General features: G+C 37.5%; 1 protein-coding gene across 2 annotated transcripts in view; it reads left to right on the top strand.

Moving 5' to 3' along the window:
- SLC38A10 (solute carrier family 38 member 10) overlaps positions 1 to 14,224 on the top strand; it is a 75,523-nt gene that overhangs the window by 6,504 nt on the left and 54,795 nt on the right. The window contains exons 2-6 of one of the 2 annotated variants that reach the window (XM_072645285.1): positions 382 to 499; positions 6,951 to 6,996; positions 7,894 to 7,987; positions 10,443 to 10,586; positions 12,506 to 12,630. In XM_072645285.1, the coding sequence (XP_072501386.1) occupies positions 382 to 499; positions 6,951 to 6,996; positions 7,894 to 7,987; positions 10,443 to 10,586; positions 12,506 to 12,630 (527 nt within the window). Of the gene's footprint in view, positions 1 to 381; positions 500 to 2,430; positions 2,450 to 6,950; positions 6,997 to 7,893; positions 7,988 to 10,442; positions 10,587 to 12,505; positions 12,631 to 14,224 lie in introns of those variants that run through there. The other variant, XM_072645286.1, reaches the window with a different exon arrangement.

Genomic DNA, 14,224 nt, shown 5'->3' with positions numbered 1-14,224 from the left:
AACATAACATAACCGTAATATAACCACTAGAATGATTAATTTTGGGGAAAGGGGAATTAGGAAGGTGGAAACCTGAAAGGGTTTTCCTTTTATAGATGACCCTGATTTGATACTTCTTTCCAAAAGTGACAACAAATATAATTTGGGGAGCAATTCTTTTGGGAAGGGATTGTTTGTTTTTTTCTTTTTATCCTCAGTACCTGGCACGTAGCAGGGGCTTAATAAATGCTTTATGGGCAGGTGAGTGAAACTGAACTACTCTTGCATTTTCTAGCTCTGAACTAAATAAATAAATATATGTTTGTGTGTGTGATAAATCTGAGAAAATATTTTATTTATCATTTTGTGATGGTATCTCTCTTTTCTTTTTGAACCTTCTAGTGTGGCATTATCCTGGGAGCCCTACTGTTGATTTTCTGTTCCTGGATGACACACCAGTCCTGCATGTTCTTAGTGAAGTCAGCCAGCCTTAGCAAACGCAGGACCTATGCAGGCTTAGGTGAGAATTTCAGCCCTTGAAATCAATCAGCATATATTTATTGAGTGAGTACACAATGTGCAAAGGCACTGTGAAACATAATTGTAAAGTACTAGAATCTAAAGATCTAAATTATCCTTTGGACTTACTCTTAAAAGCTCTTTCTCCATGGATATCAATGCTTAAACTTTTCTTGGCAGAGTGTATAGGGCACTGAACTTGGAATTGGGAAAATCTGGTTCAGACTCCACCTCAGATACTTATTGACTGTGTGATCCTGAGTAAAGTCACTTTCCCTTTCCATTCCTCAGTTTTCTTTTCTGTAGAATGAGGGAGTCAGGTTCAGTCATCTCAGAGGCTCTTCTAGCCTAATGTCTGTGATTTGATAAGCTGTAGTATTTAACCATCCTTACTGGTGAGAAGTTTTTAAGTAGCTTATAATCTCCTTATTTTCTTCTTTGTTTCTTTGAGGAGGTGATGAATTTCATATATTTGATAAAGTAACCTCATAACCCCAGTAGCTCTAACTTTCCTTCTTATTCTTAGCTCTGCTTTTCATTCCTTCAGTTCTTTTGTCTTGCAATTCTCTTTTCATCAGAAGAAACAAAGCACTTACCTTTTTGCTTTCTGAAAGACATTTCAGTTTGGAATATTTTATCACTTGTATGACTTAACTGTACTGTTAATCTTGTCTCCTTGCTTTCTTCTTCATCTAGCATATGAAAACTGTCTTTTCAAAGGCATAGACTCAGAACTGTTTTGATTGCATTTCAGTTCAAAATGGGTGTTGAAATATCAAAATACAAATTCTCAAGGGTTGGCATTGTGGGTGTCTAGTGAAAGTTATTGGTCTCCAAATGAAAGCCATTAGCTTCTCCATCCCATGTGTTCCTGAGGACATTAGGTTCTGCCAGCAGAGTGCCTGGCAGGGAGCGTCAGCTTTCTGGATTGCAGCTATACAAGTACACATGGCCTAATGAGGAGGAGAAGGTGAGAGGAAATAGTGTACAAAGTTCCAAGTAGCAGACAAAATAAAAATATCTGCAAGATTCATGTGTGAGTTTTTGACAAATTTCATCATTGTTCTTTTTCTTCCACTTTGTCAATTTGGCATTGGCACCTATATGTTAACATTTATTATGACCCCTGTTGAAATTCTCAAGGGAACATTTTGTTTCTCCCCCTCTTTTTTTGCTGATGAGGTTGGATATGTTAGATGAAGTCAAAGAAATGACATTTACCCCTGACCAGATGGGCTTGACCCTTAGTGCAAAGACACAAAGCCAAAATTTGTGTTGAAACATAGCTTCTCACCAGAAACAAAATAGGAGACATTTCTTCAGTATTTGTGCTGCTATACCACACTTAGGCATTTCCCTTACATGGCTCCTTTTGCAGAAATGTTTTATGGGCTTTAGGTGCCATACTAACCCTCTCTCTCAATACTGTCTTGTGGATGTCATCATTTTCTATGGCTGACTATTCTGAGGATGTTAGTACAAAGTGGTTTGATTTCTGTCATATGCAGAAGATAAAGAAAATGTTTATTCTGTTCAGTGACCATGCTGTTAACAGATGGATACCCCCTTTGCATTGGCTGCCCGGGGGCATTTCTGCTTAAACATACCTACTAGAATCAAAAAAGAAGAAAACATTCACAATCTCAGTAAAGTTATGCCTAATGCCCAACAAAATTACGTGATGAATCTGAGCTCCTAGAAAGTTTCATTAGTCCTTTTTCCTGGCCTTTTTCAGTTGCTGTGCCCACCTCACAGAAATGAAGAGCTCCTGGTTCTGAAACCGAGGAACTCTAGTATAGAGGGATTAGCAATATTTCCAAGTTTCCTGGTACTTTGGGAAATACTGGGTCATCTCTTTTTTTCTCATATGCAGAGAAAAACTGAAAGAGACTTGCTGTGTTCTTCATCTTCCTGCGAGAGAGCCACTACAAGTTTACATTGCATCAAGAAGGTGGATATAACTGAAAGGGAAGGTGTCCTTGGTAGCCTTCTTATACTGTTTCCTAATACATTCAAGTTCAGTACTGTTGAACAGGTAGTCTTTGTCATTAGTTACTTGTACACTAGTACATCTGCAGGAGATCCTTTCAGTCTTGTAGCTGATTCTGTGGGAGTATCTGGCAGTTTGGAAAGATACAAGGCAATTTGATGAATTGTTCTGAGATGTTAAATTTGAGTAGGTTTAATATAGCCTTGTATCTGGGTTCCAGAGACGTACCAGCTTTATAGACTTTACCATAATCACTCTTCCACAGTTACCACTGTCACAGTGATGCAGGATTTGATTGGCAGTGAACTTTGCCAAACTGAAGCATTTTGGTGCTTTTTCATTTTTTTTCAGATCATTCTTTATATTTTTCAGTCATCATTCTTTCTATTAAAATTCATACCTGCCCATCCTAATTTTATATAGATTTTCCATTTTTTTTCCCCAGAAAATGATCATACTCAGCCTCGTATAGATGAAAAATTGTTGTGAGTTCTAGAATCCCCCAGTATTCATTGATCATGACCCAGAGCTATGCAGGCTGGACCTTGTCTGAAATGGCATACTTTTGGCAGTATCCTTAGCACCAGTATCCCCTCTGAATTGCTACCATATGATGACAAACTAGGAAGACTGGTCATCTACAAATGTAGTCTAGTAATGCAACCATGCAAAACTTATACACAGCATTGAACACATGGAATATCATTGTATCACATAATAGTGAGAGAGACTCGACCTGTAATTTCATTAACACAGGGAACTTTCACGTGAGAAAACTTCCTCTGCCTTTGCAGCTCAGCCCTTGTAATCACCTTTCTCTTAAAGTTGCTTGGAATGCTGAAAAGTTAAGTCACTTATACAGTGTATTACGGGGTCTGAGTCTCAGGGCCTGCCAGGTGGATTCTGTACCCACAAGGCTGTGTTGCCTCTCGTATTTCACAGTAATCAGGCAAAAGTAGTCAGCGGAAATGATTAACTTTCACCTGGTGAAATCAGATAGAACCCTGGACTTAACTATAGTCAGAAGATCTAGGTTTAGGTCCCAGCTTTGACCCTGAGCAGGTCATGGTACTTCAAGCCTCAATTTCCTCATCTCTAAATTAGGGATAATGATATTTTTCATTGCAAAGGGGAACCTTGCCTGGATGTGCTAACTAGAAGCTAAACACCTGCCCTAGGTAATGTCTTTGATACCTATTGAGATGTCTCAATTCTGAGATGCCAGAAAGTTTTATTAGGTCTCACAGGGTTAGCCTGCTAGGGAGATTGGGACAGCATGATTACCTTAGTGCTTTGTAATTTATAAAGTGCTGTATAGATATGAACTATTATTCTCTAGTATCTGTAATTAGCCTAATAACATTTCCACTTATATAGTACTTTTTAAGTTTTGAAAAGTATTTTTAGCTTTGATCCTCACAGCAACCATATGAAGTAGGAGCTGTTATCATCTTCATTTTACAGATGAGGCTGCATGATTATGTGATTTTTTAGCCAGGCTCACATAGCTGGTAAGCATCAGAGGGTAAGATTTGAATCTGAATCTTCCTGACTTCAAATCAAGCATTCTACCATGCTGCCTCTGTTGATAATTTTCAGTTACAGTTTAATCTTACACCTGTTGATGTTCACATAGGTTAAAAGATAGAGTCTGGATCTAACTTTCCAACAGGGAGGGTTCCTACAAGCTCTTTTCCTCATTTCTTCCCCATAGCACTTTAGGTTTGAGGTTTCCTGTACTCTCTTAGGACAGTCATCTCCCTGGGAGATCAGTAGTTCTTGGAGTTCCCCATCCTGATTATGTGTCCTGAGTGTTACAAGGTACTGGTGAGAGCCAGTAAAAACTGGCTCACAGGGCTATGTAGAGTGGATGATCTGTTGGAGGGAAGGGGACAGACTGATGATCTTATCCTGACCAAGAGAGCTGGAAAAGGGAAGGAGATAAGAGAAGATGTGGAAAGAATAGGCTCACATATGGGGTTTGGAGACTGTTGTTCTTTGTGCTGAAAGACAATCAAAATGACATCACTGTGTTGGGGACAAGGTACAGTGTGTCCGACCAATACGAGCTCAGAAGGCTCTACCACAGGTTGGGTACAAATAGTCCAAGTGAACATTTGGACTGAAGATGTCTAAACTTGTACATCTCATATTTCTTTGGAGCTACTGCAATTCTGCTTCACTCATAGAGCACCGAGCCTTCTTCGATGTGGTCATACCATCCTGGGCCAACATCTCCCATGTCTAACAGTCAGTTCCAAAGTTCTTCAGAGAGACTTTCAGATGAGCTTGGGGAGTAGACTTGTGAGAAGAACTACAGATACTGAAGCAGTGAGAGACCAGCAACCATCCGGATATCTTCCTTTACCTTCTTCCCTCACTACACTCCCAAGACTTGTTTACTTTTAGGATCAACATTGAAAGTCAATTAGTATGATTTAAGGTGTAGTTCCCATGTTCCCCAAAATGTATCCCTACCTGCTTGCCTTGGAGTCATAACACATTGAAACTTAATCAGTATTATAAGTGATTGATTATTTTTATAGGTAGGGCTAAGGTTAAAGAGCAGGGAGGGTATCAGGTGACTGATGGAGTGAAGTATAGGAGCAGGGAATTAACTGCAGCCACTGAGCTGGATAAAAGGGAACAGAAAAAGGAGGTTGAGGAAACCTGAGACAAACTTCTGTATCTTTGCAATTTTGTCCAGAGTTGGCCCTGTTTCCCTTCAGCTATTTGACTATGCTAGGGTACCAATCTAGTCATTTAATGAGAAGAAAGTGACACCTACTGACTCCTGGAAGACTTTCTGGAAAAAACAGCTTTGGATTTTCTTATTTTTCTGCCATGTAACACTATTCCTGACTTTTCTTAGGCAAGGCCAGCTTTACTGGCTTGGATTGCACTATAAAATCTCATCTAGGGAACTGCTGTCCTGGTCTCTAGAGAAGAAACAAACTGTGTAGGGCCTTGAGAACAACTTAGTTTGGTGCTTTGAAACTTGTTTGTTTGTTATGATTGTAAGTCCTACTTACAAATATTCTTCTCTTTGGCAGTCAGCTGACCATTGGGTGTTGACTAATATGGCAATCTGATAGTAAATCTTGGATTAAAAACAATTGAGGTCACTTGGTTAACATTAGCATAATCATTATTTCATTGTATTTAGATTTCTGCTTGATGCACAAAAGCTTTATCAGCTAGTTTTAAGGTAGTAAGAATCTTGGAAAACAATTTCTTTAGTATATTTCTGAAAAAGTTTTTTTTCTTTCCTTTTTTTCTTTTCTCCTTTGCTCAGTCCTGGTCTTTTCTGCCTTTTAGCCAACACCTTACAAACCAGATACCAAATGTCTTGTTTTCTAAACAGTTACTCAGAAGAAAAGAGGACTATTTTCCAGGCCCCTTCACAGGAAATAAGTTTGTTCATTTCCTGCTTTCTTTTCTAGGGGCCTGCCCTTTGTGGTAAGGGAGGGAAAAGAGGATCAGGAAATCTGGGCAGCTGACCATGACAGGAGCTGCTGCTTCCTGTCCTTTCCTTTCCATTCACCAACATTCTTCTTTTGGTCTCTTCCTCAGAGACCTTGACTTTTCCCTCTTTTAAAGACTGATTATAATAGAGCTGTTATGGTCACAGGACAAACTTGCTGAAGTGAACAGTTTTAAATTTCTCAGCTACTTGAACACATACCATCATCAGGAAGGCAAGCCAAGCTCTTTTTAAACCATGGATTTGTACTAAGGTAAATGACAGAGGATTGATGCTGGGATGATATATGTTAATAAAGCACAGAGAAATGAAATATACTTCTTCAGGAATCTATCTTTAAAAATACAAACATGAGCTTTCTGGGTCTTTTCCTTTCTCCAGATGAAGCAATGGAAAGGATACTCTTCATTTTCTGCTATAAACTCTGACCAAAAGATTAAAAATAAAAGCACTGGAATAAAAATTCCTTTTGGTGTGGGCTGTGAATGGGGATTCTGGTGATGGGACCGAACATTCTGGGCACCGTCTCAGTTTTGCTAAGTAACATCAGGCAGTTATAACAGGCTACAAAGGAAAAAAAAGAAATCTGATTGAAATTTTGCACTGCAGTGCTTTTTTTTTTTTTTTTGGCCACACAGCATCTATACATGCATATTTTCTATTCCAAGCAGACTTTCTTTTAATGGTTGCCATGTGTGGGAAACTGCTACTTTGCAATGACTCTTTTTTAGGAGTGAAAAAAGAACCTGCCTTGTGTCTATCCCTTGCTTTGTTCTTTTTTTTTATGTGGTTTTGATTTGTGGATGGTAGGTCCAAAAAAAGAAAAAGAAACAAAGCCCCTCAGACACCTAGATATCCCAAATTAGTGGACTTCTGTAAGACTGAAAATTACCCTATATGTTATCAGTAACTTCTTACTGATACATGTGGAATCATCTAAATCATGTTTCACTTAAAATTTTTTTTTTTAAATTCAAGCATTTCATGCCTATGGAAAAGCAGGAAAAATGGTGGTGGAGACCAGGTAAACTTTGCTTATTGGTTCTTTCATATCTTTCCCTTCCCTCTCCTTCCCTCCCCTCCCCCATCCTTAAAAGCAAAAATAGACTGAAAATTTGTTATAGAATGAGTAATATTTTTGGTTTATGAAATTTGTACCATGTTTTTATAAATATATCTCCAAAAAGTTGCTGCTTAAGAAATAGGACAAAATTAAGCTTATATTCTTTAAGTGCTTAGAAGCAAGTTTGAAAGCATTTGTTTTACTGATAAAAATTTTAAAAAAAGTTTTTTAATACCACAAAATACAACTTCTTCAGCTAGAGTTAATCATGGAATATATAGTTCTCTAAAAGGTAAATTGCCAAATGTGTGACCTCTTAAAGGAGGCATTAAATAGAAAAGGCTATGTTTTCTTTTGTTCCTTTGGAATACAGTTGTATCAGATGGTAAAATTTCTGGGAAAAAAAATGCACTCAGAATTCTTAATTAGGAAATTGCAGATTATAGAGAGCAGCCCTTTTGAGAAAGTATTTGATTATTCTTTTAACTTGTCTAACATTGCAGTGCATTTTTATAGTATCTGAAAGAACTTTTAGAGCCTCCTGTGGAGAGAAAAATATAATACTACATAAAGAAAAGTTTAGTGTTATTCAATATTCAGTTTTAGTAGAATAGTGACCCATACAAAACATATCCACATCCTGTAAACTATTGGACTTTCTAAATTGCATCTTTGATTAAATCTAAGCTTTGAATAAAGTCACATGTCAGTAATACTATGTGTATAGGGTTTGCAGCACACTATTAATAGAAATCTGAGCTTGATCTGATTTTCTGCTAGAGTGATATGGCTTTGATTGTGATGAGACAATGGAATCTTTTAAAAACTATTTAAAACCCCCAATTTCTGTCTTTATAGTATGATTGGGCTGATGTTGGGAACCTGCATTGCCTTCTATGTTGTCATTGGTGACTTGGGGTCAAACTTCTTTGCTCGGTTGCTTGGATTTGAGGTAAATTTATTTTCAGACATTTCAATTTGCTTGAATTTAAACTCGTTAATGTTGCAGTTTAATTTATTTTGGAAATTTTATGTCTAAGAGAACTAAAATGACAGTGGTTGAAACTAGATGTAGGGTCTTTTTTATGCCCTAACCCTAATGTGACCTTTGATGAATAAATTTATTTGTGCGTCACCCAGTTTCCTTACCTGTAAGATCGGTACTTAAGCCCTGTTCTGCTGTTAGGTCTGTTTGAGCATCCAATTAGCTCTGTGGCTGAAATGTTTTTTAAAAGTGCTCTGGCTGTGGTGTAATTCTTTAATTCATTTTGCATCTGATTGTTTTTATCTCTTGAAATGTGACTACCAAGTGCTCTGCTATACTTTGACAACGTAACAGTGAAGAAACTGATAAAAATGACACAAATGGAGGTTATCCCTTATATCCGAGATGTCAATCATATGGAATCACATTAAATTATAATTGGAAAATACTTAACAAAATAACTAAAAATACAATAAAATGTAGATAATAGGAAATTCTAAGTTAATATGCGGCCTGCAGGTATCCTTATGTATGGATTGGTGTCTGTCTTTTCTTTGACAGCATTGCCTTACATGGAGGGAAGTAATTACTGTAACGAACAGAAAGTGCTAAATTTGTATACTTTAAGAGAAACTTATGGTATGCCTCTATTGTTAAGGATGGTCCCTATTCTTAAATTTCTAGTATGGCTTTCCACAATTTGAAAACAATTTTCGAATGAAATCATTTTATTTCATATAAAAATCTAGAGCACATTAACTTTACCTCCAGAGCATTCACTACCTATCCTTCATCTGCTTCATCCTTGGCTCCTCATTCTCCCTCATTCCACATCTCCAGGCAGTTGCAAATCATTTTTTCTGCCTCTACAATATCTCTTTAATTTGTCCCCTTCTTTCTATTCACATGACCGCAACCCTAGTTCAGGCTCTTATCACCTCTCTCCTGAACGATTCTTATAAGAGTCTCTTACTTGATTTCTCTGCATTAAGTCCCTCTTCTCTATAATACATTTTTCCACACAGCTGACAAGGAGATTTTCCCGTAGTGAGTATCTGACTGTCACTTCCCTACTCAATAAAACTCCAGTGGCTCCCTATTGCCTTCAAGATCAAATGATAAATTCTCATTTAGCTTTTAAAGCCCTTCACAACCTGACCCTAACCTGCCTTTCCAACCTTATTAGTCATTATTCCCCTTCCTGCACTTTATGTCCAAACTTTCCTTCTCTGTTCCTCCTATGTGACGCCTCACCTTTGTGCTAACTGTCCTTCATGCTTGGAATGCACTCCTTCTCATCTTTACCCTGTTTCCTTCAAAATTCTGCCCATGACCCTTTCTATATGAAGTCTTTCCTGATCTCCCCAGTCGCTAGAGCCCCTTCTCCAAATTTGCTTTCTACTTATTTTACATATAATATGTATGGACTTATTTATATACACATTGCTCATTGCTTCCTCCGACATAATGTGAGCTCCCTGAGAACAGGGACTGTTTTGGTTTTGTATTTCCAACATCCAGCATAGCATCTGGCACATAGTAGGCATTTAATTAATGCTTGTTGATTGATTGATTGTTTGCAAAAGCTTTCCTGGTTCCTTGGGAATTAGAGAAGAGGAAATTCTAGGCAACCACAATTTTCTCTTAATTTCTACTTCATATCTTTATTACGTAATAGAAAATATTTATGAGACAATGATCCCATTCCCTTAACTTTTGTCTTATAGATATTTGAATTCTACATTGGAATGTTCGGGTTTTCTATATGAGCTATGTGATTCCTTCTCCTGCCCTTGTGCTATAAGTCCAGCAGTAAATATGCAGATATTTGGGATTTGGAAAGGACATTTTAGCAGATGTTGATGTGGTTCATATCTATGCCACCTTGATGCTATTAAGCTCTAATTGCCTGGAATGTAGTAGGTGCTTAATAAATGCTTATTGATTAAGGAATTGTGAAGTTAGAAAAATATGTTATGGTTGCAGCCAAATTAGATATTAAGTATTTCTAGGCTATGTATCATAGCAATCTTGATGTTTTTGATTAATTTTCTTGACCAGAATTTCAGGACTTCCATCTTTTCTGAACCATGGTACCTTTGATATGCTAAAAATATTTAAAAATTCTCAATTTGTATTAGCTTTTTCTCTCCTCCCATTATCAAGTTTCTGCTTTTAGTAAGTGTCCTTGGTAGTCACTCCATAGAGCAACAGTGGCACCCAGTGACTAGATAGGTTCATCACAGAAATAGCCTTCCCTCTGTGCTATTAAGCGGTAGTGAGAAAATTGTCTTTTTGTTTTGGGCCATTTCCTTTAACCTGCTTTACTGTGTCCTCTGATACACTAGACTTCTTTGGTTTATCAGATCCCTTGAAGGCCAGATTGATGAAATCAACATTTCTCTTTTCCTTGTATTCCCAGGTGACTGGCAGCTTCCGGATATTCCTACTCTTTGTTGTCTCCCTGTGCATTGTCCTTCCACTGAGCCTCCAGAGGAACATGATGGCTTCTATTCAGTCCTTCAGTGCCATGGCTCTCATCTTCTACACAGTGTTCATGTTTGTGGTGAGTATTTGTAACTCTTGGGTGGTTTGTTAATGTGCCATAGGTAGCAAGGAAAGGAGTTGTAATACTGGTTACCAGTTGTAATATGTAGTTTCTTAGCTAAGAGTATTTTCTAAATAAACCACTGGCTTCAAATCAGTTGACCTTTTAAGAATGTCTTAGTGACTGCTTTGGCCTCTGACTAGATGATACTCAGTCTGTCATTATTAGGGAGCAGGGAGGGATCATTTCTAAGGCATGTTCTTGCCACCAGCTACCTACTGTGTAGGATCTTGCTGAAATTAAGATTAAAAATATTATGCCATATTGTGCCTCTCCCACCTTCTCATGATGAAATAAAATGAAAACCTTGAGGACTTCTCTGAGAAGCACTTTATTGTGTGCTTACTGGTAAAAACAGGTGTGATTAGTTTGGAATGAGACACCAGAGGAACAAGTCATCAATGATTTGGGGATGTGCATATGACTACTTTGATTTGATTATATTTTATCTTTAAAGAATAAAATGTGCATTTTAATTTATATTTTTGGACATGAGGTTTTATTTTATATTTGTGGTTGCCAGTCAGCTGCCAATCAGGTAGTAAGTAGTTAATACTTAGAAGGTCTTAGATTGTTTTAGAGCAAAGGTTCTTAACCAGGGGTTCACAGAATCCCAAGGGTTCCATAAATCTTTTCAGATTTAAGGGAACCCCTGAATTTAAATGGGAAAAAATTATATCTTTATTTTAATATAATTGGTTTCTTTTATAATCCTCTGAATTTTATTTTATGTATTTAATAACATTATTCTGAAAAGAGACCCATAGATTTTAACAGATTGCCAGAGGGCCCCTGATACCAAAAAGGTTAAGAACCCTTGCCTTAGAGCTTCAGAGAACACTATGTTCTGGATATCCTAGATGTTCTGGCAGCATCGGTGTGAACCAACCGTAAACATTTTAAAGCAGTACACTACTTTGGCTCCTCTCTTGTATAAGGCATTCAGGAAGTGGTGAGCAAAGCCTGAGGGTTGCTTCAAACATCTTTACTTGGCTTGACTCACTCAACCCTCAGAAGTGACCTCTAGATCAAAGAGTAGCATCTGCCACATTAAATATTGAAACTTGCCTAAAAAATTAGGAAATGATACTTCTTCAGTGAGTAGAGCTCTCCAAGGCTTTTTTACATTGCTTTTTCATTCATTCCATATAACCTTTTTGTGTATTAACTGACATGAGTTTTTTTAACAGTGAAAGGAAAGGCTAGTGTCCCTTAACTCAACTATTTGACAGACCAGTTCTTATAACCATGTATGTCACTTTTCCAATTACCTCCTTAACTTTAGATAGACTTGTTTTTGGTGAATTTTCATCTTTTAAATAGTACTTGGTTGTTTGAGTACATTTTTGGCATAGTACAGAATTATTGAAGAACTTGCCAATATTTGGGAACACCTTTCTCTGCCATTCCAATGACTAAAGTGATACCAGAGATTGGGCGGGGATTCTGCTTTTGTCTGCTTTACATGACCCCTTGTGTGGACAGCTGCTTCGATGTATGAATGAAAACTGAGCCTCTGAGCACAATTCTAGTGAAAACATTCCAAATAGATGTATGTTATTAGTTTGTGGTGGCACTGAATGCATCCCAGCTTCCCAGAAGGCCTCCACTGCCTATTTTGTAATAATAAATGAACCTATAGAAGTATTATTCTAATGGGTCAAGCAAAGAAGCAAGAAGAAATCTAAAATATGAAATTCAGTGAGAAATCCAGATGACACTAAATGTTTGCACCAGTCTAAGAGCTGCTGCATTCTCCTGTCTTTGTCACTGCATTGCCAATATTAGATTCCTGTCATTAATTTACTGAGGGGTTTGAGTTTTGAGATTTTATTTATATTTCAATTTTAATGCTTTTTACTTTTCCTTGGCTGCAGATAGTACTGTCCTCTCTCAAGCATGGCCTTTTTGGCGGGCAGTGGCTGGAGCGGGTTAGTTACACCCGTTGGGAGGGCATTTTTCGTTGCATTCCTATCTTTGGCATGTCTTTTGCCTGTCAATCGTAAGTACTTCCTGTTCTCTAATTTTCATGGTGGTCATATGAAATGCATTTTGTAATGATAAAGGATCATAATTTACTGAGTTAAATGGGAATCATCCTTTTTCCCCTCTTTAATTGTGTGTTACAAGCTACTGAAGAATAATGTCTTATTCAGTTATGACGCTTTCCCCACCATTCTGACTTGAGGGAGTTGTATTTCAATCACGAGTTAAATTGAAACATGTTTTTAGAATAACTAGTTGGATTGCCTAGTTTGCCAGACTCTCAACAAAAAAGAGTTGGCAGTATGGATTTTAGCAACAACCAAAAACCATCTGAATAGGCAGCTTTCCTAATCTTTTGCCAGAATTTAGCTGTTTGGGAATATTTAAAAGGAAATTGCACAAACATTGACTTCAGATTGTTGCTGATCTGCTTACAGAGGCCCACATTGTGTGTGTGCCTCTGTGTGTGTGTGTGTGTGTGTGTGTGTGTGTGTGTGTGTATGTGTGTGTGTGTGTGTTTTCTTTTTGGCACATAGCGCTATGTAAATTCAAATCAGGTTATTTCCATAATTCCAGCAGCATTACCTTCTCTACCAAAATGACAGGAGCAAGTGATTCATGCTCGGTTGGAATAGTAACCGGCTCAAAATAGAGGCGTAAATCCAAATGTGGACAGGGAAAAGACCATCAACGTTAGGGAGGCTGGCAGAACTGGGCTTCCCCCCTCCTGTAGTTTTAGTGAACATGTATTGTGCCAATCGTAAACTAATGTGACAGATAAAATTTGTTCATGCTGCTGTGTTTACACCCACATGCGAGATCCAAATCATCATTTCCCACTTATCGTCTCTCTCTTGGCAGCTCAGTTTCTACCAGAACATGCTCCAGCCTTGCTGTTTAATGTCTCCATTATAATTGGTGACAGAAGTTATATTCTTTTACAGCTTACCTAGTTACCAGTTGTCCTGTGTTTTTTTTTAAATGCCCGATTGCTCTCTTGTGGTGGCCACGTAGTTACTAGCACACATTTGTTGGACTTGGAAACTTGGGTAAAATTATATGGTCTGGAATAGTATGTGCACATGTCTCTCTAAATATAGATTCTCTTATACCAGTTAAGTAGCAGTCTAAACCTAAAGATAAAAACCCATGTTTTCTCTGAATGTAAGAATAACACATTCTCTGGGTACTTGTAATGTCACAAATTTGTTATTCTCAGACTTGGTATATTCAGTTTTGCTGACCTCTTAATCCCCTTCTTAAAAATATATATTTAACACATGTAGAAACATAATTTAAGTCCTACTGTCCAGGGCGTGTGTATGTGTGTGTATGTTTATAAATATCAGTGAAGAACATGATTATGCTGTTTATACTTGTTGGGAATGATCAGGTGACACAACTTGGTGTCATTTGTGTCTTCATAGTCCCTTGTGATTTATTTGTTCATTATTAGACCTAAAATACCATGTCTTCCTGTTCTCTGTTATTGCCTACTCCTATTGGTCTTGTTTCCCAAGATATTAAATACTCAATTATTTGAAAAAATAATTCTTGGATCACGGTTAACATTAAAAATTAACATTGAAGATTAAAATAATGTATTACAT

This window comes from Notamacropus eugenii, chromosome 2 (assembly GCF_028372415.1).
Source record: "Notamacropus eugenii isolate mMacEug1 chromosome 2, mMacEug1.pri_v2, whole genome shotgun sequence".
Classification (NCBI taxonomy): Eukaryota; Metazoa; Chordata; class Mammalia; order Diprotodontia; family Macropodidae; genus Notamacropus; species Notamacropus eugenii.
This window is presented reverse-complemented; position numbering and strand designations above follow the sequence as displayed.